This window comes from Trichomonas vaginalis, chromosome V, assembly GCF_026262505.1.
Source record: "Trichomonas vaginalis G3 chromosome V, whole genome shotgun sequence".
Lineage (NCBI taxonomy): Eukaryota > Parabasalia > Trichomonadida > Trichomonadidae > Trichomonas > Trichomonas vaginalis.
The window spans coordinates 32,697,921-32,719,811 of NC_067207.1; the positions used below are offsets into that span (position 1 = coordinate 32,697,921).

Below are 21,891 nucleotides of genomic sequence, written 5' to 3' on the forward strand. Positions count from 1 at the left end.
TATGAGAAATAGTGTTTAAATATTAGTACTTAGTAACAATATTGACTTTTTTAAAATTTTCGATCAGATTTCATAAATCTATTATTAGAACTAATTTAGTGTTTACTAATTATATACATTTAATTATTTTAATCGTGAACCGATATTTTACAATGAAATATCTAAAAAATCTGTTATCAATTTTTAGAATTGAAAGCGATTCAAATTGCAAAAATTATTCCATTACAATACATTTTGCATTATGAGAAAAATTTTCAAATACAACAGAGATGGAAATTCAATAATATAAAATTTCTCTCAAAAAGTCTTTTGGCATGCATTATTTTTGGTATATAACTTATGAAGTTAACTTATGCTTTTTTTTTATAATCAATATTTTTTCTATCTTTCATTATTTAAATACTAACTATCACGTCTATCTATTAGTCCATACATTCTCATTTTAATTTTTCCATTAATCTTGAATACCCTCAATTTTTAACTTTTGCAACTCCAAAAACCAGGTGTTTTTCCAGAACTACCATCTAGGATGAGTCCTAGGAGCTATAATTCTAGGGTTAGATGATACCCACTTAGTACTTTTATTTGTATATGTTTTAGTGGAATTTGGTGAGGGGTCATGAAATTCGTATCTAATTTGCTATCATCTAAGCTGGTAAAAGTTAGAGAAAGCTATTTACTGGTTGTATATTACAAATATACCTTGTAATAGAAAATATAAGTGTTTGTGATTTAAATTCGCTCAATTAGCTCGAAAATTTGTTTTATATCCATGACAAACTAACACAATCCTATTTATGTGATTGCCAATCTGTTCCTAAAATATATCAGCATGAATATATATATATATTGATATTATTTGCAATTTCATCATTAAATAGTACTTTTTTTTCTATTTTTAATTTAGAAATAGTATATTTATATGATAGCGACACAAGATTTTAATTAAAAAATATATGTTATCGACATCACTCAAATTGAATTTCAAAAATTTTAGAATTTTTTCAATTTCAATATTGAAAATATATTTCTTATATCATAGCGATTCATGTTATAATAATATGGAGAAAAATATTGTTTTAAATCTAAAATTTAAAATGAATGATTGGGCATTACATTAATCCAATTTATTGTTTATTTGTTAATCTAGTGGAAACAATTAATATTTTGGAGAAACAAAAAATTTGAAATTTGAAATTTTGAAAAAAATGCATGAATCGGTAATTAAACATTGATTTATTAATTTATTAGCCATGCTTTTTGATTTGGTCTTATTTTAAGCCGATTTAAAGAATTAATTTTTCCAAATCGTGTTTGACATTAACACATATAGATATATTAGGAAAAAAGGTATCACTTATCAAGTTATTGGTTTGTATGTATCTCCTAACTTTGCCTCGTTCTGAATACAATTCTAGTTAACGAATTTTAAATAACTATATGAAGAATACATCATTTTGGTTTTATTATTATTAAAATGATATATATTAGCTATGTATATGCTTGTAAGAATATTATTCCGTGAATTGGAAGAGTGCGGGACAAATTTGCCAAGTGTCACTTTTCAATAACCTTAAATTATCCCTTTCTATTTTTTAAAAAATAACCTTAAATTATATTTGAAGAAATTATGTCTATGATATATGTTTTATGCTAGAATCTTGGAGTTTTCATGCACTACACAAGAGCTCCAAGGTTCCAAGAGTGAATGCTCAATAGCAATTATAGAGATGTACCTTTTCAAAATGACTTTTACTGATTAAATTTAATCAATAGAAGACATTTTGAAAAGGTACCTCTACAATTAGATATACAAGAGATTCAAAGCTTCATTTCAGATAGATTTGAAACTTTGAAACTCTTGGTAGATTTTGAGTGAATGCTGACAATCATCTTTGAGAAGGTTTTCTTAAAGAAAACCTTCTCAAAGAGGTTTCTCAGGAGCCCTGAGGCTCCCTTTCGTAATGATTGGGAGCCTTGGGGATCCTGAGACGAAGAATGGCTTCGCCGAATCTTTGATCAGCAGAGGCCAAATGAAAAGGCCTCTGCTGATGGATTCTCAGGAGCCCTGAGGCTCCCTTTCGTAATGATTGGGAGCCTTGGGGCTCCTGCAGCAGAGTATCGCTCCGCTCCATTAATTTTTTTTAAAAAAAGTGCCGTGTGGCAAATTTGTCCTGTTCCCTCCAATTCGGGAACAGAAAAAATAAATTTAGACAGAAAATGCATATCTTTAAAAAATAATATGAAATTTAGCTTTGATATTATTATCCGATAAAATATGCATGATAATTACTCCGCAAATAAAATTTAGAAGCAAGTTGTTGACGGTTTTGAGCGGTTTTTAATGGCCACAAGGAAGGAAGTATCGTTTTATCAGGAAAAGAGGTCTTGAAATGAGTAAAGGACTGATCACCCTTGAAAGGTTCAAACTTGCTTGCGCGCCGCAGTCTTAAAAATGATATGTTTCACTTCTGGTCGAAAATTTCAACCTCTATGACAGTTGTTGGTGAACAATTGTGTAGCGGGATGAAATCTGAGTGCGGCCTGGGGCTGCAGCATCAATCTTCCGGCATCTTTACCGCAATCATCTCTTTAGATTGACACAAGTTGCGAACGAGCAGCTTTCTATGCGGTAAAGATGCCGGTAAAAGAGAGCCGTAGTGATTCTCTGCTGCAGCGTCAATCTTCCCGGCATCTTTACCGCAATCATCTCTTAGATTGCCCACAAAGTTGCGAACGAGCAGTTTTCTATGCGGTAAAGATGCCGGAAAGAGAGAGTCGATGTGAGGTTCTTTTCAATGGCTCCTTGAATGAGACACTGTTCCGCATTGATAACTTGAACGTGGAAGTTTGACCGACAAGAGTGTATTGTGCACTCCTGTCGGTCGCAGTGTCTCATTCTGGGAGACATTGCCTCTGCATGTCTCCCAGAATGGAACAATGTTCCGCATTGATAACTTGAACGCGGAAGTTTGACCGACAAGAGTGCATTATCCAATCTTTTTTGTCATATACCCCAACCCACAAAGACAAAACCTTACAAAAAAATATGTAAACTTTGGTTTTCACTTAATAATGTTTTTTTAATTTTTTGTTCTTTATATAACTTTTTCTTCTACTAAACTATTTTACAGACTCTACTGAGCTATCCTCACATATATACCTGTGACAATAACACATATATACTCCCTTCATATTCTGATCTCATGACATATTACAGCACAAACTATAATTATACAACATACCTCATAAAGTCTGATTTTACCCCTATCTAAGCGTTCAAAACCTATTTTCCCCGCGTAATCTGATTCTTCTGGCTCTGCTGATTCGATTTCTGCTGTCAGATCGTGAAAATATGCATCACACAATGAGATAAACACAAAATACACAACTTAATATTTTCCTTAAAATTGTCAATTCCTCGATCTTGACATATTTATTATTTCCTCCGTTTTCCCTCACAAATATATTTAATTTTCTGAATAAGACGTATAATAAAATGAATATCTTAAAAACTAAAATACAAAATTAATGTTGGGTAAAAAAAAAAGAAAAAGAAAAAAAAAAAAAAAAAAGGTAGTGGGGCTTCCAGGCACTTCGTGCCCTCTAGCCCTAAGAATTTTGCCCAAGACCCAAGAGGAGGACCGAACCCCAGCCGACCAGCCGGTGACAAAACCAAAACCGTTGTTATTTACATCATATTAATGATGTCATATAAACATCTGTCAAAAACGCTTTTTAACTTCACTTAAAATGCCACGTAAGCTACGTAAGAATATACGTAAGAGGAAGGAGCATTGAAAACATCCAATAGTAAAACTGACACCACAACAACAGTTGCAACAACAAATGATGAATGACCCCACTATGTTGCAACAAATGTCAAGCAACCCTATGCTTTTAAACCGAGTTATTGGTGCACAGAGTGGAGGTTTAAGAGCGGCACTTTTAGCGAAAATGGCAGGCTATGGTGGAGCTGCAGACGGAACAGCTTAATAACCCTCAAAGTCAAATGAATTTGAGTTCACTCAAAATCAAATAACAGATGTCCAAAAAGTCAAACATAGACATACAGAAACAAATAAGTGAAACGAAAAGAAACTAGAATATGACAGACACACAAAGAACTCAATGAGTTAAACGTAGAGAAAAAGAAGAAAGAAGAACAACTGAAGAACTAAGTACAGAGGAATATGCGAAAAAAGTGTCAGAAAAAGCAGCAGAGAGTAGCAAAAATGGAACAAGATGTTATAAATTTGAAAAACCATACTACTCAATATAAAGTACTGAAAGATGAAGAAATAAAACAAAAACCCTGAAGACATATATGGATAGCGATGAGTATAAAAAAGAAGTTGAAGCAAATGTAAAGGCAGAAAAACTTTTACAGTTGCAAACAAACCGGTAACAGTATGAAAACTTAGCACAAGAAAGTAAAAATAACGACGCAGCCATGCAAAAGGCAATGAAAAGCGCAGAATATATAAAAAGCTAATAATGACTGGTTAGATGCCCAAGCCAACGCCAAAGCAGCCCAACTTATAGGGTCAATAAGGACAAAAATACAAGCGGATGAAGACAGTTCAAATGAAGCTTTAATGAATGCTGACTTAAGAATGCTTCGAAGCTCTTCATAGTAAGGTGAAACTAGTGAACGACTTCTCATCTGGAAAGAAACTGAAGTCTGAAGGTTTCGACAAAGAGTTAAAAGAAGTAGCACAAAATATGACGAAAATAACAGATGCAGCAACTAGACAGGCAGTTCAAAGTGCCTATGACTCCGTTAGAGCAACTGTTGTGGAAAGTCAAGAAAAAGTTACAACAGACCAAAACAGACCTAGTAAATGCTTTCTTAAAAACGAAAAGTCAGGTAGGACATTATGCTGCAGATGGAACATATGTGCCAGCTGGTGGAACTTATATACCAGCTGGTGGAACTTATATACTAGCTAGTGGAACTTATATACCACCAAACTCTCCAAGAGAAGCACCTGCACCAGGACTACCTAAAACATTTACATCGTCACATGGACACAGACACAGGCATGCACAAAAACCAACACAACAACCAACAGTTCAAAATCCAGCACAACAACAACAACCAGAGCAAGGACAACAACCAACACAACAACCACCTCCACAACCAACAATTCAAAATCCAGCACAACAACCACCTCCACAACCAGCACAAACAGAGCAAGGACATAAAAGAAGTAGAGAACAAGGAAACCAAGAATTCTTAAAAATGCTTAAGAAAAATTATGGTTACTCAGATACTCTTGACTTTAGTGACAGATATAAAGAAGCTATTAGAAAGTTCAAGGAAGGAAATACTGACCCGAACCTATTTAGCTTTATGGTTCAGCACCAAATGGGATATAATTTCAAACCTGGAAAATACAAGCTCGCTAAGGATATGATTTAATAGCATATCATCCAAATGACATGGATGAATTTACTCCGAGATATTTGATGTCAGAGATAAATGATGATTCAACTATCTTCATGAAACGCGTAAAAATAGAGACGGAACGAAAGAAGAAAGGGTTATGAATGCGGATGACTTAAATAGGGAACTTGTTAAAAACGGTCTCGGAATATATGAAATGCCAGCAGATGAGGTACAAGAAACTCCACAGGAAGAAGTTCAGATACAACCAGACATGGAAGAAATAGTTCAGCAACAACAGCTAGAAGAGCCAGAAGGAAACAAACAAGTCCCTCCTTTGGAAACTAACTTCACAGAACTAGATGAAGATTTGGAACAGCCGAAAAATCTTGACCCTCAACAAGAGTATGCGGAGAATATGGAATCTTTCCAAGAGTCTAAGAAAAATTCGGCTGACATAGTAGAAGAATATCGAAAAATGTTCGCCGACATACAAAAGACTCCAACATCAGATGAAAATATTCAGCAAAGAATGGAAGAACTGAAAGAAAATGTACGCAAATACAACAATCCTTTTACTTACGAGCTATAACGTTCAATCTTTGGATGAACTCGGTGAAAATAAAAGGTTAAATTTCAACAAAACATATAGAAATGAAACATTGTTTAAAGTTCATTCAGAACCTAACCAAGATGGAAACAAACCTACTTTTGTTTCTGCAGACTATGGAACTACAATGAGATGGGGTCATAAAGCTAATCCGGATAGGTGGTTCATAAACTTACAACCTCAATTCCAAGAAGTTGTAGACGCAATGGAAGCGAATGGTGAACCAGATATAGCTGGTATTTTCAGCGCGGCTTTAATGCCATTGAAAGATATGAAAAATGCAGATATTTTGGACCAGTATGAAATGAACATGGCTGAAGGAAATATAACACCTGACGTTCTAGAACATTTATCTCAAAGAACTACACAGAACCATAGAGATGGTATATTTGGTGAAGAGTTTAGAAAGAAAGTTAGGGAGAGAGAAGGAAGAGAACCTATTGTACATGACCTTGCAAACGAAAGTTTGCAAAATGTCATAAAAACTTACTTTGCAGACAATGAACAGAGAAGGGATGAATATTTAAGAAAACTCAAATGGACAGTACCAAATGAAATGTTAGTATTGAAAAACATGTTCCTTGACAAAATAAAACCAACTACAGAAATAAATGACGCAAGACTGGAACATTGGGTAAAAGCTTTCCCATTCACAAAAGATATTATTGGTAACATGGAAAGAAAACCAAAATGGCTACAAAAACATATATTTGGAAACGAGCATATTCCATATGGACAAGCTCTGTTTGAAGAGCTTGAACCGGAAACTCAGGAAAGAGTCATGCAAACAATACGCGAAGACTCAAATACAAACTATAACAAAATCTTTCTAGGATATAGGTTACCTGAGATGGGCGACCAGAGCCCAAAGGCAAAAAGGACATGGGAAATTTACAACATACTAGGTGAACATGATGCAAAGATGCAACAAAACTCAGTCAGGAAGAAAGTAAAGCTTGGTCCGAATGGGTTCTATTATGATATATAAATCCAACTATTCTATATTTTTACCCATATGAAATGTACGCCGTCAGAATATAACGCCAACAGTTTTGGATGCCATGAACGGAAATGTTTCGAATGGTATAACGAATGCGACAATGCCATTAGAAGGTCAGAAATAGTTCCTGGAACTTACGAATATACAACTGCTGTTTCTTATGGAAACGTAGGTGAGTTTGGAGAAGTTCTTCAACAACAGTAGATATTGCTTGCGACAGGTTTCATATTATTTCTATTGACAACTCATTCTTATACGTGGAACAAGACATTGAAATAAAGCCTTCTGCCAAGTTGTCTGACAAGAAAGGTTGCAATGGAATTTTCTATGTCGGATACCAATATGCTCCAGAAAGTTTTCATGGATATAAGATATATTCTAACTCTGACTTAGTTCAAACAGTAACATGGGCAAACTATGAATGGTTCGCTTTGAGAAACTCAGTACAACCACAAGCTAGAGAACAAAAACAGACCAGTATGCAACTATTGAGAAAATAAGAAGACTTGACCCTAACGTTCCAGGAGTTTATGTTAACCTTTCTGAACAAACTGCAGCAGCAGTAACCAAAGTAAAACTGAAACTTAGAGTTCCTTTGTCATCTTTCCTCATCTTTAGGTTTTTAAGATACTTGCCAAACTGGGCAGGAAAAATTTCTATCGAACTTACTCCAAGCAAAAATAACTTAGTCATTGCACCAACACAAGACCCATTCACTCTTACAGAAGTAGTGGAACAAATAAAATGTCATTCGCCGACTTTTGCAAAAACAAAGTTGACTTAGACTTTGGTTTCTCAAACCTCAACACTGAAGTAAACTATTAATTTCAATGCTGCTGGAACTGCTTGGGACCCAGTTAAGTTCACATGCGAAAAAATTTGAATTGCAAGAGAATAGAAAGCAGACTTGCCGTTTATATGTTGGACCCAGATATTTCAAATGCTTTAGCTGCCAAATATATTGCAGTTCCACTTATGTTCCCTATACACCAAATATCTGTCAAAGACTTTGCAGGTGAAGTTGGAAACCCAAAGTGCTGACCCAGGTGCAAGAACAGATATTGCTTAACAACTGCAATGAAACATGCAGATACTATGTTTGTACTGTTCAGACGAACTCTAAATGACTATTCTTGTTTCTCCAACCCTGGTATTAAATATCATATAAAACATAGATGGCAAATATTATCCAAGAGAAGAATATTACTTACAGTTGAGGATATGAGGTCATACAACTGACATTAGATGCTATGAACTTTAACAACAACTTCACAACAACCATTAACCCTGAAATGCAAAGTTCTATTATGCCATATGTGAAAGTATGGACTCATACAGGAGGTCAAAAAACTCAATATACAAATGGAGACCGTTCAAACTTTTGCTTGGCATTCCATTTGCTGACTCAGAAGACTTTATGGGTGGTATTTCAACTGTTGGTACAGTTCAAATACAATATACTGGTGACAGAGACGGTCCAGATGAATTGAAAGCAAAGAAGTTTACAAAACCAATAGCACTTTTCACGGAAGATCTCTTTTGAAGATTCGTTCGATGAAACCTGCTGGGGCTCCTCAGATTGGCATAACGACAGCTTCCATCGAGCAGATTTTGGCAGCAGGTCAGTAAGTTGTTCTTGAACTGACTTCCTCTCCGTCAAATATTGACAGTACGCCAGTTTTGACATAATACTGTATTATAAACTTTCCTTTAGTAATATCGGTCAGTTTTGAAGTTATATTTTTTGTCTGCTTCAAAGAACTTTCACCATCTCGGTTATACCAACTTTCTTTGCTTTATGAAAATATTTAGGTTCAGCAAAGACTGCTATTCTATAACATTTTCCATTGTTTGTGTAAAGAACTATTCTGTCAATGTATTTGTATTGTTTGTGTGTGTAAACTTTGTTCTGCTTCAATTCGAAGAGATACTCGAATACGTCCATCTTTTTATTCTAAGTAAAATGTCATTTCCGAAAAATAGAAGCGTAAGTGTTTCAAAAGGTTTAATGGCGGTGGCAGATGTGAAGTTAAATTCACCAACTCAAACAAACAGTCAAAGTGTTGTTGTCAATGTCAAAGACAGAGATGTTGAAGTGGGGAAACCATACGAAGACGAAGATGGTATAACAATTGTTCCTGTAAAAGAACAACCAACATATCCTGAAGTCAACAGAGACTTAAGTTCTGTTGCAGATATTCGAAACGACTACCAACAACTGAAAGACAAACTTAAAACTCAGGAGAAGATTTGTCAAGCTTTAAGTATAATGTTAAACTTGGTCGAACACAACCCTGTAAAAGTGAACTCATATGTCATCGCACCTCATGAAGTTTTGAAAGAACTATTGAAACTTTTGACAGAGGCAGACGATATAAACATCAAAGAAATAGAACCCGACATTAGTTGCTGTGGTGTTTCATATAATGTCATTGACAAGATATACGTTATGAAAGGAGTGAAACGTTGAACTTAAAATATAGTTTCCCAGACGTCATAAAAATTTGACGACCACAACATTTCATTAAAATTTATTTGCTAAGTAAATGGCAGAAGACATAATGGTTTATACTATTACGACTAAAAACCCTGAGTCATATAATTCTATAACAACAAACTTACAAAGTCCTCAAGGACGATATTGTAAACTAACCTTAAACACAATGACGACTAAAGCCTGTTTTGCTCTTTTGACACCAGAAAGACTTTATTGTTGTGAATGGTAAAAAATACTCCTTTGAAGATACTTACTCAGATATACCACCAAAGGTTTTGTTGACTTATTTAATACTTTAAGGACGGGTGTAACATGTGCTGCAACTAGAGCAGGTTTCATTATGTTTGGATGTCGACTGAGTTTACTATAAACGATATGAGCTATAATACAAAACTTATTTCTGGTTTTTACTACCAACAGTTTCCTATAACAGGAAAAGGTGTCATACAAGGAATGTCTATTCCATTGACATTAAGCACACCAATCTTATATATTGTTTCAAACTTAGGTTCAAAGTGTTATTCGAATGTCGACAGAAACTATTATGACCAAAAGATACTTATGCGTATAAACAATACTTTCTCTGCTGGTTTGCCTATTGTTCATTCGAATGCAGAATTTTCAACCTTAGTGAACTCAAACACTTTGGCAAGTATAACGTTGACATTAGTTGACGCAAACTTTGTTCCTGTAAAACTTTTATGTCCTATGTATTTGTCAATGACGGCAGAAAGTTTCGAATTGGAAGATGCAACTGGTGAAAGTATTGTATTACAAGAACAACTTCAACAACAAATAGCTCAAGAACAACAAATGCAACAAATGGAACAACAAAGTCAAGAATAAAAAAATAATATTTTTTTATTTTTATAAAAATGTACAGAATAGATGTTTCAGATTTTTATGACTTCCAAGCATTCAAAATATGTGTCCATTTAGAGACTATAACAAAGCAGTCGAGAATTTGAAACGTTTAGTCATTTATGTTGACTCTGCCCCAGAATGTTATGTCATGAAAGAATGGGATGTTGTCTTTAACAAACCAAGAGCAACAATAGTGTCTGAACAAGAATGTAGACAGAAACTTAAGAAAATAAAAGTCGTACAAGTTGGAATGAAGATGTTAGATGCTTGGGATATCTTATTGTCAAAGTTAGAAGATTTTTCAGTTCGAGGTATAAAGTTTTATACACCTTCTCCAAACTTCTATTCTATTTTCACTGGATATAAATATGAACAAGTAGAATGGAAAGAAAATATTATAGAAGCTTGGTTAGACCATGTCAAAGAAATTATATGCAATGGAAACGAAAAGGTTTATGAGTATATCTTATGTTGGTTTGCAAATATCTTACAACATCCAAGTGCTAAAAATGAAACTGCTCTCATTATAATTGGAAAACAAGGAACAGGTAAGAATACTTTCTTTACAGATATCTTATGCAAACTGTTAGAAGGTTATTCGAATCCGAATATGACAAACTTAGAAAACATCTGTGGCAAGTTTAACTCCTCAATAGAGAATATGAAACTTATAGTTTGCAATGAACTTCAAAGTATAGATACAACAAAAGTTTTGAACTCAGATGCTTTGAAGAGTCTTATAACAGATAAAGTTGGAGTTGTTGAAAGAAAATATAAAGACCAAAGAGTTTGTGAAAATGTTGCAAACTTCATTATGGTTTCAAACAATGTTGTTCCGATGAAGTTAGAAAGTTCTGACAGAAGATATGTAGTTGTCAGAACGTCAGATTCTCATATGCAAGATACAGAATATTTTGACGACTTAGCAGAAACTTTGACATCTGACTTTTACAACCACTTGTTCTCATATTTCATGACATTAGATATTTCTAAGTTCAATCCAAGACAAATTCCACATACCGAAGAGAGACAAACATTGTTAGAAGCAAACAAGAGCGTATATGAACTGTTCATAGATGAAACTGACTTTGTGTCATTAGATGAAAGGTCATTGTACGATTCGTATAAACAATATTGTCAAGAATATGGTTATATGGCAGCTTCTAAACGAACATTCTTGGCAAATGTCAAAAGTCTTTTAGATGTTCAGAATGGTGTATATACAAAGAAAATTTTTTCTGAGTAAATTTTAAAAAAATATTTTTTTATCCGATAGAAAAGATGACGAAATTCATCTCAGTAAATAAGTACATGACAGAAGTCAAAGATAAGTTAGCTCCATTCACATATTTGAATGTTTACTTCTACAATTTTGAAAAGTCTTCATTCAGCAAAGTTTGGAACATCGAACCAGTTAAGTTTGCTATTGTGACTAAAAATGGTGCGAAATTTGAAGACTTAGACATAGAAGGTATGTTGACAGTCAAAGAAAATTTTGACAGAAAGTTCTCAAACCTTAAAGAAGGCAAAGCATACAAACTTGTTATACCTTATGAACCAAAGAAAGCAGACGACTATGAATATTATGAGTCTAAGATAGTTGAAGTTCAAGGTAAATTGGGTAAAAAGATTTTAGAGTCTAAGCCAGTGTTTGCCCCTAAAGAGGAAGAGAACATTGACATTGACCCAGAAATGTTCTAAAAATAAAATTTTATTTTTACATTCATATCTCCCCTTCTCTGGAACTGGTTCAGGTTCTTTCTTCTTCTTTCTACTTTTTTCTCTTTCTTTTCTCTCTTCTTCTTTTCTGGTGGTTATGTCAAATTTGGCGCAACCATATTTATGTAAAAGTTCTTTGTCCTTTAATAGCTCATTTATTCTGTTTTCTATTTCATCTTCAAGAACAGCGCATGTGTCTTCTTTGCATTCTAAGAAACTTTTGTTGGACTTCATCTTTCCAAGAGGCGTCATCTCTGTCAACAAGTCTGTCATTGACAAACTTAAAGACTTCTCTGCCTAATGTTTTATGGTTCTTGTCATATTCCCAGAAACAGAACTTTAGAACAAATTCACCTTTCTGTTTACACTATGTAAGATTTTATGGTCGACAGAAGTTTTAGAGTCAAAAAGCTTGTCTCGAATATAGATAGCGAAATCACTAGACATTTTCTAAAAGATAAAAATTTTAATTTTTCTAAAAATATGTTAGAAAAAAAGTTTGCTGCATTGACAAGAAAATTTGAGAATGTTTTAAATAAGAACAAGAGGAAGTTAGAAAATGCTCAAATAAAACCTATACATGAAAATTCTTATTTGCTCAGAAATGGTATAAATGTCTAATTGCACCACCTGGGTCGGGTAAGACTTTCACTTATCTTAAATGGCTGCACAACAAGAAGAAACTAGATGAGAAAACCCATTCTATGAGTTAGTTGTTATTTGTAGTACTTCTGGTCAATTTGACCAAACCGTCAATTCGTTCAAAGATATTATAAAGAAGTCTAAGTTAGTATGTATAAAGGATACTGAGTTGTTAGATTGGATAAAGAAGTACCAAAGAAGAGTTTTGAAGTATAATGCTATAAATGAGTATATAAATTCTAAGTTTAAAGACCCAAATGAGGAAATGCAGAGAATATTAGAGAAGAAACACTTCAGAAACAAACAGAAAGAGATAGAATACATTTCGAAGAAATTGCAATCTTACGATTGGAAGACTTACCCTCATAGATGTCTTCTTATCTTAGATGATTTCGCCTCTCATCCTTTGTTAAAGAATAGAGAACAAGATATGTGTCGAATTCTTAAAGAAGCTCAGACACTTTAACATCTCAGTTGTCATTTGTTGTACAGACAGCAAAGAGTTTAAGTAAGGATGTTAAAAGAATACTTACTGACATAATACTTTTCCCGGATTGTCCGAAGACGATTTCATGGAACTTATGAAAGAGTCCATGGCAGGTAAGTTTGACAGACATGAACTATGGGAGAAGTACAAAGTCATACAAGACCCTCATACTTCTTTCAGAATTCATATCTACGCAAACAAAGTTCAAATTGTAAAAAGTCAAGCTTGAAAAATAAAGAGTGCATCTACCCTACTTGTTTGAAGTTGTCAAAATACTCTGTTATTTTTTCCTTTAACAATGGCAAATCTTCTTTGAAGGTAAGAATTGTACAACCTTTAATATCATAGTGTGTTTGAGGTAACGTATCTTGAACTATTTGTTTCACATCTTCATTTGGGGTCATTGAAATCGGTAAGTTTTCGCGATAGAACCAATTTCTGTCAGATTTGTAAATCTTAGCAAGGTCGTAAAAGCTTTTGTTGTTTCTTCTGACTAAATGCAACATAACCATATCTTTATCTTCTTCATTTTCCATCTCTTCAGTATAAATCATATACTTATAGTTCTTTTCCTTTCCTTTTGGTACCGAACGTGGTATTCTTTTCTGAATGCTTTTGTCTTTTGCTTCAAGCTTGTTCTCTAGCTCTTCACGTTCTTGTCTATGAATTTCGTCAAGAAGTCTGTAAATATTCCAAGCATAACGAGGCGAAGCCCACATTGCAACTGCATTTACAAGAAGTCTATGTACATAATATCCTCTCAAACCGTTTGGCAATTTTTCACGATTTTCATAGAGTTTTGGCGACCAGGGTTTTTTCCCTACTCGCTGTTCTTCACTGTTTTCAGAAAAAAGTCGGTCTCGCTGTGCTTCATTTAATAGTTCAATAGTGCTTTGGTTCCTAAACCAGTCTTTAGGAAGCTTAGTATCTGGTGCAAAACATGCTGTCAAAATACTTTGCATTTGGTACATATCGTCTTTGACCGAACGAATGAGACGGAGTTGTTTGTTAAACTGAACCCACTCATATTCTTCATTTATAGCTTCATGAACGATAGCAGTTGTTGTGTTCTCTGTTGTTGACATATCTGTCTTTACATACAAAATAAAAAAATAAATAAAAATAAAACTAACTTTATTTTTTCTATCTTAAGGAAATTCATGATTTTTGGTCATTTTTCAGCAAAAATATATTTTAGGGTAGAATGTTAGATCTAACCTGTTTTCTAACCTCTTTTCTAACCTCATGAATTTTCATGATTTCTTCGTACATGTTTTGTCAAGACTTCTTCGTAAATGTTTTGTCAAACATGAACGTAAATGTTTTGTCAAGACTTCTTCGTACATGTTTTGTCAAGACTTCTTCGTAAATGTTTTGTCATGACTTCTTCGTAATGAGCGTAAATCAGACAAAAATATATTTTATGTTAGAATGTTAGATCTAACATGTTTTCTAACATGTTTTCTAACATGGTCTAAAACACACAAAACTCATGAATTTTCATACGGAATTCAGCAAAAATAATGTTTATGTTAGAATGTTAGATCTAACATGTTTTCTAACACGTTTTCTAACATGGTCTAAAACACACAAAACTCATGAATTTTCATACGGAATTCAGCAAAAATATATTTTATGTTAGAATGTTAGATCTAACATGTTTTCTAACACGTTTTCTAACATGGTCTAAAACACACAAAACTCATGAATTTTCATACGGAATTCAGCAAAAATAATGTTTATGTTAGAATGTTAGATCTAACATGTTTTCTAACACGTTTTCTAACATGGTCTAAAACACACAAAACTCATGAATTTTCATACGGAATTCAGCAAAAATAATGTTTATGTTAGAATGTTAGATCTAACATGTTTTCTAACACGTTTTCTAACATAACTATTTACAAGCGTTTTACATGGTATATGTTGCGATGGTTCATGACTTTAAACAATTTCGTAGCTTCTATTTCTTCTGTCAGTACATCGAATGTTTTAACGATACCGAAAGTTTCTTTATACTTCTTCTTGACGTCAGATAGAAGGAAATCTTCTGCTGTTGGATAGTTTTTGTTCAGAAATTCTAACATGTTCATTTTATCTTCTGCTGGCTTTTCTGCTTCTTTCTTTAAGTCTGCATAGTCGTTTCTCATTCTTTCTATCTCTTTGACGGAGTAGTTATATTTCCTAATTGCTGCTTTACATTTAGAACATTGCGGGTTCATTTTTGCGTTATATTCTGAAACCTTACCTGCTAAAACAACTAAAGCGTCAATGGTTTTCTTTAAATCTGAAGCAGTTGGTCTTATTTGTTCGTTCCATACCTTACCCCTACTATCTTTATCTCTTATTTCCCAAACACATTTTGCAACTAACGAAACAAAGTTGTCGTAGGTCTTAAATTCTTCAGATTTATATATGTCAGAAACATTCTTATATACCATATCGCAATCTTTGTCCATAACTTTATGGTTGCAATGAAAACCAAGGAATTCATAATTTACCTTTCGTATGAACTTCTTTATTTCTACTGAGTCAGTTGGTTTCACTTCTATTTCGTCGAATTCAGGAATAGTTAGTTTTTGCTGTTGGATTTCAGGCAATTTGGGTAAATGGTCAATAATGTCCTGCATGTCATAAAGATACTGTTCATTTGTTTCATCTTTCGCACTACAGTCTAAATTACTTGTTAACAATTCCTGCTTTATCTTCTGGATTTTTGTTTCGAAAGTATATGAAGAAGGAATGAAGTTTTTCATTTCTACTAACATAGATGTTGGATTCATAACTAACGAGTTTGGTGCTGTAGTTGTTTGAACTGTTGTTGTGCCGATTGTTGAAATCATGTCTTTTATACAAAATAAAAAAATAAATAAAATAAAAAATAAAGTTAGTTTTATTTTTTATTTCGGGAAATTTCATGAAAATTCAAGAGATTTAGACCATGTTAGAAAACGTGTTAGAAAACGTGTTAGATCTAACATTCTAACATAAACTTTATTTTTGGTGTAAATTTCATGATTTTCGAGAGTTTTAGACCATGTTAGAAAACGTGTTAGAAAACGTGTTAGATCTAACATTCTAACATAAACATTATTTTTGGGTCATTTACGCTCATTACGATGAAATCATGACAAATCATTTACGATGAAATCATGACAAAACATTTACGATGAAATCATGACAAATCATTTACGATGAAATCATGACAAAACATTTACGAAGAAATCATGACAAAACATGTACGAAGAAATCTTGACAAAACATTTACGAAGAAATCTTGACAAAACATTTACGAAGAAATCTTGACAAAACATTTACGAAGAAATCTTGACAAAACATTTACGAAGAAGTTTTGACAAAACATATACGATGAAATCATGACAAATCATTTACGATGAAATCATGACAAAACATTTACGAAGAAATCATGACAAAACATTTACGAAGAAATTCATGAAAATTCAAGAGATTTAGACCATGTTAGAAAACGTGTTAGAAAACGTGTTAGATCTAACATTCTAACATAAACATTATTTTTACTGAATTTAGCAACAACTTTCTCTCAATTGGAGCTGTAGCATACTCTTTGCGTAAGCGGTTCAGACCTTCTTCGAACTCTTGGTCTCTCTTCGATTTGTATTGGAATTGGTAGTAATTTGGATTGAGATTGGAATTGCTGGAACTGAGGTGCAGGGGCTGGTGCTTTCGGTTCTTCTGGATTGAGATTGGACTCGGTTGGTGGGACGCCAGTCATCCGTTTGTGTCCTGTCGGAAGGAAGAACTTTTCCTGTCGGAAGGAAGAACTTTTTCTGTCGGAAGGAAGAACTTTTTCTGTCGGAAGGAAGAACTTTTTCTGTTGGAAGGAAGAACATTTTCTGAAGTTCGACCAAAAAGTTCTCAATTTTCGAAAATTTGAATGGTTTACGGACGGACAACTGGAAGAGTTCTTCCTGTCGTCGGGAAAAATTTTTCCCTTTGTCCGGAAAATTTTTTCCAGTTGTCGGGAAAATATTTTCCTGTCGGATGGAAGGACTCGGAATACCAGAAGGATTTGACGAGGCAATTTACCTAATTGAAATTAACGACCGCGTAAAAGACTACTTGCGCAGGGTAATGAAGCCCAAGGTCAAGTTCACCACTATTTCTGGAAGGGCTGCCTTGAATCTCGAGACTTCGACTGGAATTCCAATTCAAATACCAGAAAACACTCCTTTCGACGACATAAAGGACGCCAAAAGAGAAGCTTTGTTAAGTTCCTAAACAAACGTCCTTGGATAAAAATACCAAACAAGGAGAACCCCCTACCCCATATGAAATTGGCAATTCAGTCTCTCCTTCACTTCTCTGGTCAGCCGTTCTACATAACCTGTGAAGGCGACATCCAACCAGTTCAGTAAACATCTCATTTTAACTCCACTTTTTTATGTTTTTTGTGAAAGTGTCAAAAATAAATTGTTTTCATGAGTTTTCTACGATGTTAGAAAACGTGTCAGAAAACGTGTTAGATCTAACATTCTAACATAAACATTATTTTTCAATACTTTTTCAGCACTTTTCCGTAGTTATATATGAAAGACAATTCGAGATAAAAGTCATAGTACAATGGAATAATATGTTGCACACCATTTGTTGTGAACCAAACTTGAAAGTCAGAGAAACTGTTACTAGATGGTTCGTAGAATTTAGAAGCAAAGTCATAAAAGTCCTTACCAATACATAGAAAACTATTGTTGCTTGAACTGAAACTTGCATGACACATAACATTTTGAGGGTCAAACACGTTTCTATAAACCATCAAATCTGCTGGTGAAGTATAAATTTAAATGGACCATCTGGTGGTAATGGTTCGTTCTGGTTTAGTAACCGAAGAAATTGTGCCCAAGAACGTTTGTCTACTTCCCAAAATAAAAACTCTGTATCTCTTGGAGGGTTAATTTCAATCTTTTGAAATGAAACGGTGGAGTTCATCTTGTCATATTCTAGTTTCAGATAGTATGTTCCATTTAGTAAAGAGTTGTATTTTTTTTGAAATTCCCAATAATATTTGTTCATTTGAGTTTGAAAGTCATTTAGAGTTTTCTCAAGACTTTCGTCTGAACGAACTGTAAAGATTCTCATTTCGTCAAATTTGTCTATTAGACCATCAGAACCTTTATACTGCCATGAAAATATACTGCGAACATAAATGCGTTAGTTCTATTTGAAAACAAAACTCTTCTAAATCCTATTGCCTTTGCATCTGAAGGACTTTGAAGCCAACGAATTGGATAGTCAAACCTGTATGCTCGGGATGAAATTTCTTCATCTGATATATTCCTACCAGCATTTGTAAAGATATAGTCTAACGGTTTTGTATCTGCTACTTTTGTTCTTTGTTTTTCAACCTGAAGCATTTAATATATGTAAAAATATATTTTTTAAAATGGTATGCCATATAGCTTTTGAATTTGTTAAGATGTATTTGAACGTATTTTCCATCTGTATCTCTAGTGTTTACATAAGCATAGCCCGCCTTAGTAAAATATACTTGTAATTTCCTATAGTTTACGCCGGTATAAAAGTAGAAAGAGTCTTGTTCTTCGCTATAGTAGTAAAACTCAAACGTATGCTTGCCATAGTCTGTAATTTCAATTGTTTCATCTTCTAGTTCGTCGACAAATTCGAATATAATGTCTCCAAATTTACCTTTGTTCTTATTGTTTTCAGAATAAGTGACCCAACGTAAGTTTTCAAGTCTATTGTCGTTTCTTATATGGTTTATATGGTCTACAAAAGGTAAATTGTTAGGATTCAGTATAAAATGAGTTGCAATGACAACATGTTTAAGATAGTGTTTTCCACCCATCTTCATATCAGCATATCCGTTATTTCGCTCCCATTCGCTTAAAACTCTTTTTGTCTTTTTGTTTCTGACTTCAAATGACTCACAACAGTGAATTTCATATTTCTCATCTAACAAACAAGTTTCCCAACGGTCTTCTCCAACAAACTCAGCGTACATTTCAAATAAAATAAAAAAATGTCACTTTTTTAAAAATAAATTTTTACTTCATGCAATGTTTAACACATCGAAAGGCATGTCCATAAGACGTTCTTCTTCTAACCTCTCTAGTCTGTTTGGATAATTGGCATGTGCTGTTTCCAAATCCATTTCGTAGCGAAGACCAGACAATTTGTCATAGACTTTTATGGGTCTTCCCTTCCTATATTTAAAATTCTTCGAAACTCTCCAACCATATCTTTGCAACTCTGCTTTTATTCTAGCAGATTTTCTATCCATTCTATATGGGGGCATTTTTATAAAAATAAAAAAATATTTTTTTCTTTACTTTACATAACCACCTGCTGCCATAAGTCTTTGACGCCAACCCATACCAGCTAATGAAGGTTGACTTGGTTTAGTTTGGAAACTAAACTTTGGTTTTGGTTTATCTTCAGTTTTTGGTTTTTCTTCTTCTATCGGTTTTTCGTCACTTTTTGGTTCCTCTGACTTTACTTCACTTGCAGAACAGTTGTGTCGTCAACATCTTCATAAATATCATATGCCATTTGTTTTTGTTTTCCTTTCAACTTTTTGTTTGTTGTAAAGTTTAGAATATTTCGACTCTAAGTCAATGAGATGTTCTATAATGAACTGTTGGTCAGTGAAGTAAACTTTTCCATCTGTTGTCTCGAAAGCTCCTTCAGACTTCAATATTTTATTTGTGAGAGTCTGTTTCTTTTTTGAGATACTAGCCGTTCCATTTCTATGAAAAGTGACTTTATAGTTAGGGTTTGTATTTCCAGACCTGGCACTTTCTATTATTGAATTTTTCTCTTCATCTGTAAGTTTCTTTGACGGGTTTTGACAATGGTTCTGAACTTTTTGTTGTGGTGTCAAATCTACCGTTTCAACTTCTTCGGTCATTTCATCTCAGTAAAAAATTTTAGTTTGGTTTGTTTTCAACTGGTTGTTTAGGTTTTTAAGTCGGTCTAAAACTTCCTGAGGTATAGGAAGAACTTGACAAACACGTGGTGTAACTGCTGGAAGTCGACAAATCCATCTTGAACCCATTTGTCTCAATGCTGTATTTTCATTTCATCTCAGTAAAAATTTTACATTCCCCAAGTTTGAGGTGGTTGCGGTTGGTTATTGTTTACCCACTGTTGTGCATGGTTATATCTCTGTTAAAGAATCTTTCACCTTGGTCCATATAGTGTCCTGCTTGGTATAGTAGTCATTTGCTTTGTTATAATAGTTTCCTGCTTGTCTTCCTACATTGTCCATCCATCTTGAACTTTTCCTCTTGTTTCAGGATTTGGAATAAGATTTGCTGCATCTCGTGCTACATCCCAACCTTTTCTGTACAGTTTGTATAATAGGTTGTGCTTTCTCTTTCAGTATACCTAATGTACTCAAAATCTTCCTTCCAACTCCAAATACACCTCTGGCTATTGTTCCACTGCGGGTAAAAATCTGGATGCAACTCCTGCTAATGCGCCAAATAAACCCATTTCTTACAGGGTAAAAAATGACGAATCCAAACAAGGACCCCTATGTTTCTAAAGCGACAAAGAAAGCACTCATGATAAAAAATCTTTAGTTTCAACACCAAATGCTTGGTTTATGGATATCTTGGAAAATATTCCGAGGTATAGAGAAGATGGACCTCCATACTGGTTAATATTTGTTGGTCAAACACAAGATACTGTGAAGCCATACCATTATGGTCCAAAATATTTTAGATGTGAAAACTGCTTTGACAATATTCGTTGACAAATACCATCCAAAAAACTGACATCTGACTGTGAAAGTTTTTCAAATCAGATGATATTAAAAACTATCTGCGTTCAAAAAATGTAACCAATATTTCATTGTCGACCAAAACCATTCTGCTCTTGGTGTCATTGACGGTTGTATAAAAATGTTAAGAGACTTAAACCAACCACAAGGTGGTGAAGCAAATGAAATGTCATATGACGACAAATATAGACACTTCTCCATGGCAAAGATGAGACAAGTTTTAAATATTTACAATAACCGTAAACAAAAAGGTTTGGGAAACCACTCCCCCGAAGAAATGAAAAACAACCCTGACTTAGAGAAAGACTATATATTTAATAATTTAGTCAAAAGAGACAAACAAGAAAGAATGCCGGGCTTCAAACTTCAGAAAGGTGACAAAGTAAAAATAGAAATACCTAAACGCGACCCATATGAAAATACTATTGACTATGACAACAATGGGAACTCGACAGGTACTCACATTCGTGTTCGTAAAAATAGAAGAAAGTATACAAGAGAATATTATGAAGTTTTAGGCAAACATGGCAAAATGTACACACTGCAAGCAGAAGATAAAACTACTATTGTCAGACCTCGTTTCAAACTTGTCAAAGTTCAAGGTGGTATACTTTCAAAGACAGTTCCTAACAAATATAAGACAACTCCTGACGAATATGCTAAAGAAGTTGAAAATGACGACTAAGCAATTCTATACCATGCGTAAACTGTCATGTAAGGTGGCATGTATTCTTTACTTTGTCCCGTTGTTTGCGTATATCCTGAAACGTGATGTGTATGGTCTCCTTCTCCCCAAGTGTCATCCCAGTAACAATTTATAGCAAACTTAACGTCGTCTTTAACATCATATCCTTTACCTTTTGTCATTCCTGACCAACCCCAATATCTATGCCTATGCCA

At 33.9% G+C, this 21,891-nt stretch overlaps 10 protein-coding genes and 5 pseudogenes across 15 annotated transcripts, besides 2 other annotated features; 7 read left to right on the forward strand and 8 right to left on the reverse strand.

Annotated features, from left to right (window-relative positions):
• Positions 1-1,532: 1,532 nt before the first annotated feature.
• Positions 1,533-2,182: a mobile genetic element.
• A 4,022-nt stretch (positions 2,183-6,204) lies between these two features.
• Positions 6,205-6,987, forward strand: TVAGG3_0445190 (protein of unknown function, DUF4106 family; the record flags this gene model as incomplete). Its single annotated transcript, XM_051234370.1, has 1 exon — positions 6,205-6,987. One exon carries the CDS (start codon positions 6,205-6,207, stop codon positions 6,985-6,987), a length of 783 nt encoding a protein of 260 aa, XP_051104100.1.
• An 85-nt stretch (positions 6,988-7,072) lies between these two features.
• Positions 7,073-21,891: part of a mobile genetic element that runs on past the window's edge.
• Positions 9,008-9,500, forward strand: TVAGG3_0445210 (annotated as a pseudogene). The gene has a single exon. A coding segment is annotated over exon 1 (493 nt).
• Positions 9,950-10,342, forward strand: TVAGG3_0445220 (uncharacterized protein; the record flags this gene model as incomplete). Its single annotated transcript, XM_051234371.1, has 1 exon — positions 9,950-10,342. One exon carries the CDS (start codon positions 9,950-9,952, stop codon positions 10,340-10,342), a length of 393 nt encoding a protein of 130 aa, XP_051104101.1.
• TVAGG3_0445230 lies at positions 10,372-11,137 on the forward strand (annotated as a pseudogene). The gene has a single exon. A coding segment is annotated over exon 1 (766 nt).
• On the forward strand, positions 11,256-11,606 carry TVAGG3_0445240 (Poxvirus D5 protein-like family; the record flags this gene model as incomplete). Its single annotated transcript, XM_051234372.1, has 1 exon — positions 11,256-11,606. One exon carries the CDS (start codon positions 11,256-11,258, stop codon positions 11,604-11,606), a length of 351 nt encoding a protein of 116 aa, XP_051104102.1.
• Positions 11,642-12,061, forward strand: TVAGG3_0445250 (protein of unknown function, DUF4108 family; the record flags this gene model as incomplete). Its single annotated transcript, XM_051234373.1, has 1 exon — positions 11,642-12,061. The coding sequence occupies one exon, from the start codon at positions 11,642-11,644 to the stop codon at positions 12,059-12,061; it is 420 nt and encodes a 139-aa protein (XP_051104103.1).
• On the reverse strand, positions 12,078-12,526 carry TVAGG3_0445260 (annotated as a pseudogene). Its single transcript has one exon. A coding segment is annotated over exon 1 (449 nt).
• Positions 13,454-14,293, reverse strand: TVAGG3_0445270 (KilA, N-terminal/APSES-type HTH, DNA-binding family; the record flags this gene model as incomplete). Its single annotated transcript, XM_051234374.1, has 1 exon — positions 13,454-14,293. One exon carries the CDS (start codon positions 14,291-14,293, stop codon positions 13,454-13,456), a length of 840 nt encoding a protein of 279 aa, XP_051104104.1.
• On the reverse strand, positions 15,110-16,051 carry TVAGG3_0445280 (organellar and viral DNA polymerase type B; the record flags this gene model as incomplete). Its single annotated transcript, XM_051234375.1, has 1 exon — positions 15,110-16,051. One exon carries the CDS (start codon positions 16,049-16,051, stop codon positions 15,110-15,112), a length of 942 nt encoding a protein of 313 aa, XP_051104105.1.
• TVAGG3_0445290 (uncharacterized protein) lies at positions 16,771-16,962 on the reverse strand (the record flags this gene model as incomplete). Its single annotated transcript, XM_051234376.1, has 1 exon — positions 16,771-16,962. The coding sequence occupies one exon, from the start codon at positions 16,960-16,962 to the stop codon at positions 16,771-16,773; it is 192 nt and encodes a 63-aa protein (XP_051104106.1).
• TVAGG3_0445300 lies at positions 17,743-18,601 on the reverse strand (annotated as a pseudogene). The gene has a single exon. A coding segment is annotated over exon 1 (859 nt).
• Positions 18,669-19,209, reverse strand: TVAGG3_0445310 (His-Me finger endonucleases family; the record flags this gene model as incomplete). The annotated part of the gene is made up of 1 exon (XM_051234377.1): positions 18,669-19,209. A coding segment is annotated over one exon (541 nt), but the record flags the coding sequence as incomplete, so codon positions are not given.
• TVAGG3_0445320 (uncharacterized protein) lies at positions 19,258-19,488 on the reverse strand (the record flags this gene model as incomplete). Its single annotated transcript, XM_051234378.1, has 1 exon — positions 19,258-19,488. One exon carries the CDS (start codon positions 19,486-19,488, stop codon positions 19,258-19,260), a length of 231 nt encoding a protein of 76 aa, XP_051104108.1.
• TVAGG3_0445330 lies at positions 19,534-20,115 on the reverse strand (annotated as a pseudogene). Its single transcript has one exon. A coding segment is annotated over exon 1 (582 nt).
• TVAGG3_0445340 (uncharacterized protein) lies at positions 21,113-21,676 on the forward strand (the record flags this gene model as incomplete). The annotated part of the gene is made up of 1 exon (XM_051234379.1): positions 21,113-21,676. The coding sequence occupies one exon, from the start codon at positions 21,113-21,115 to the stop codon at positions 21,674-21,676; it is 564 nt and encodes a 187-aa protein (XP_051104109.1).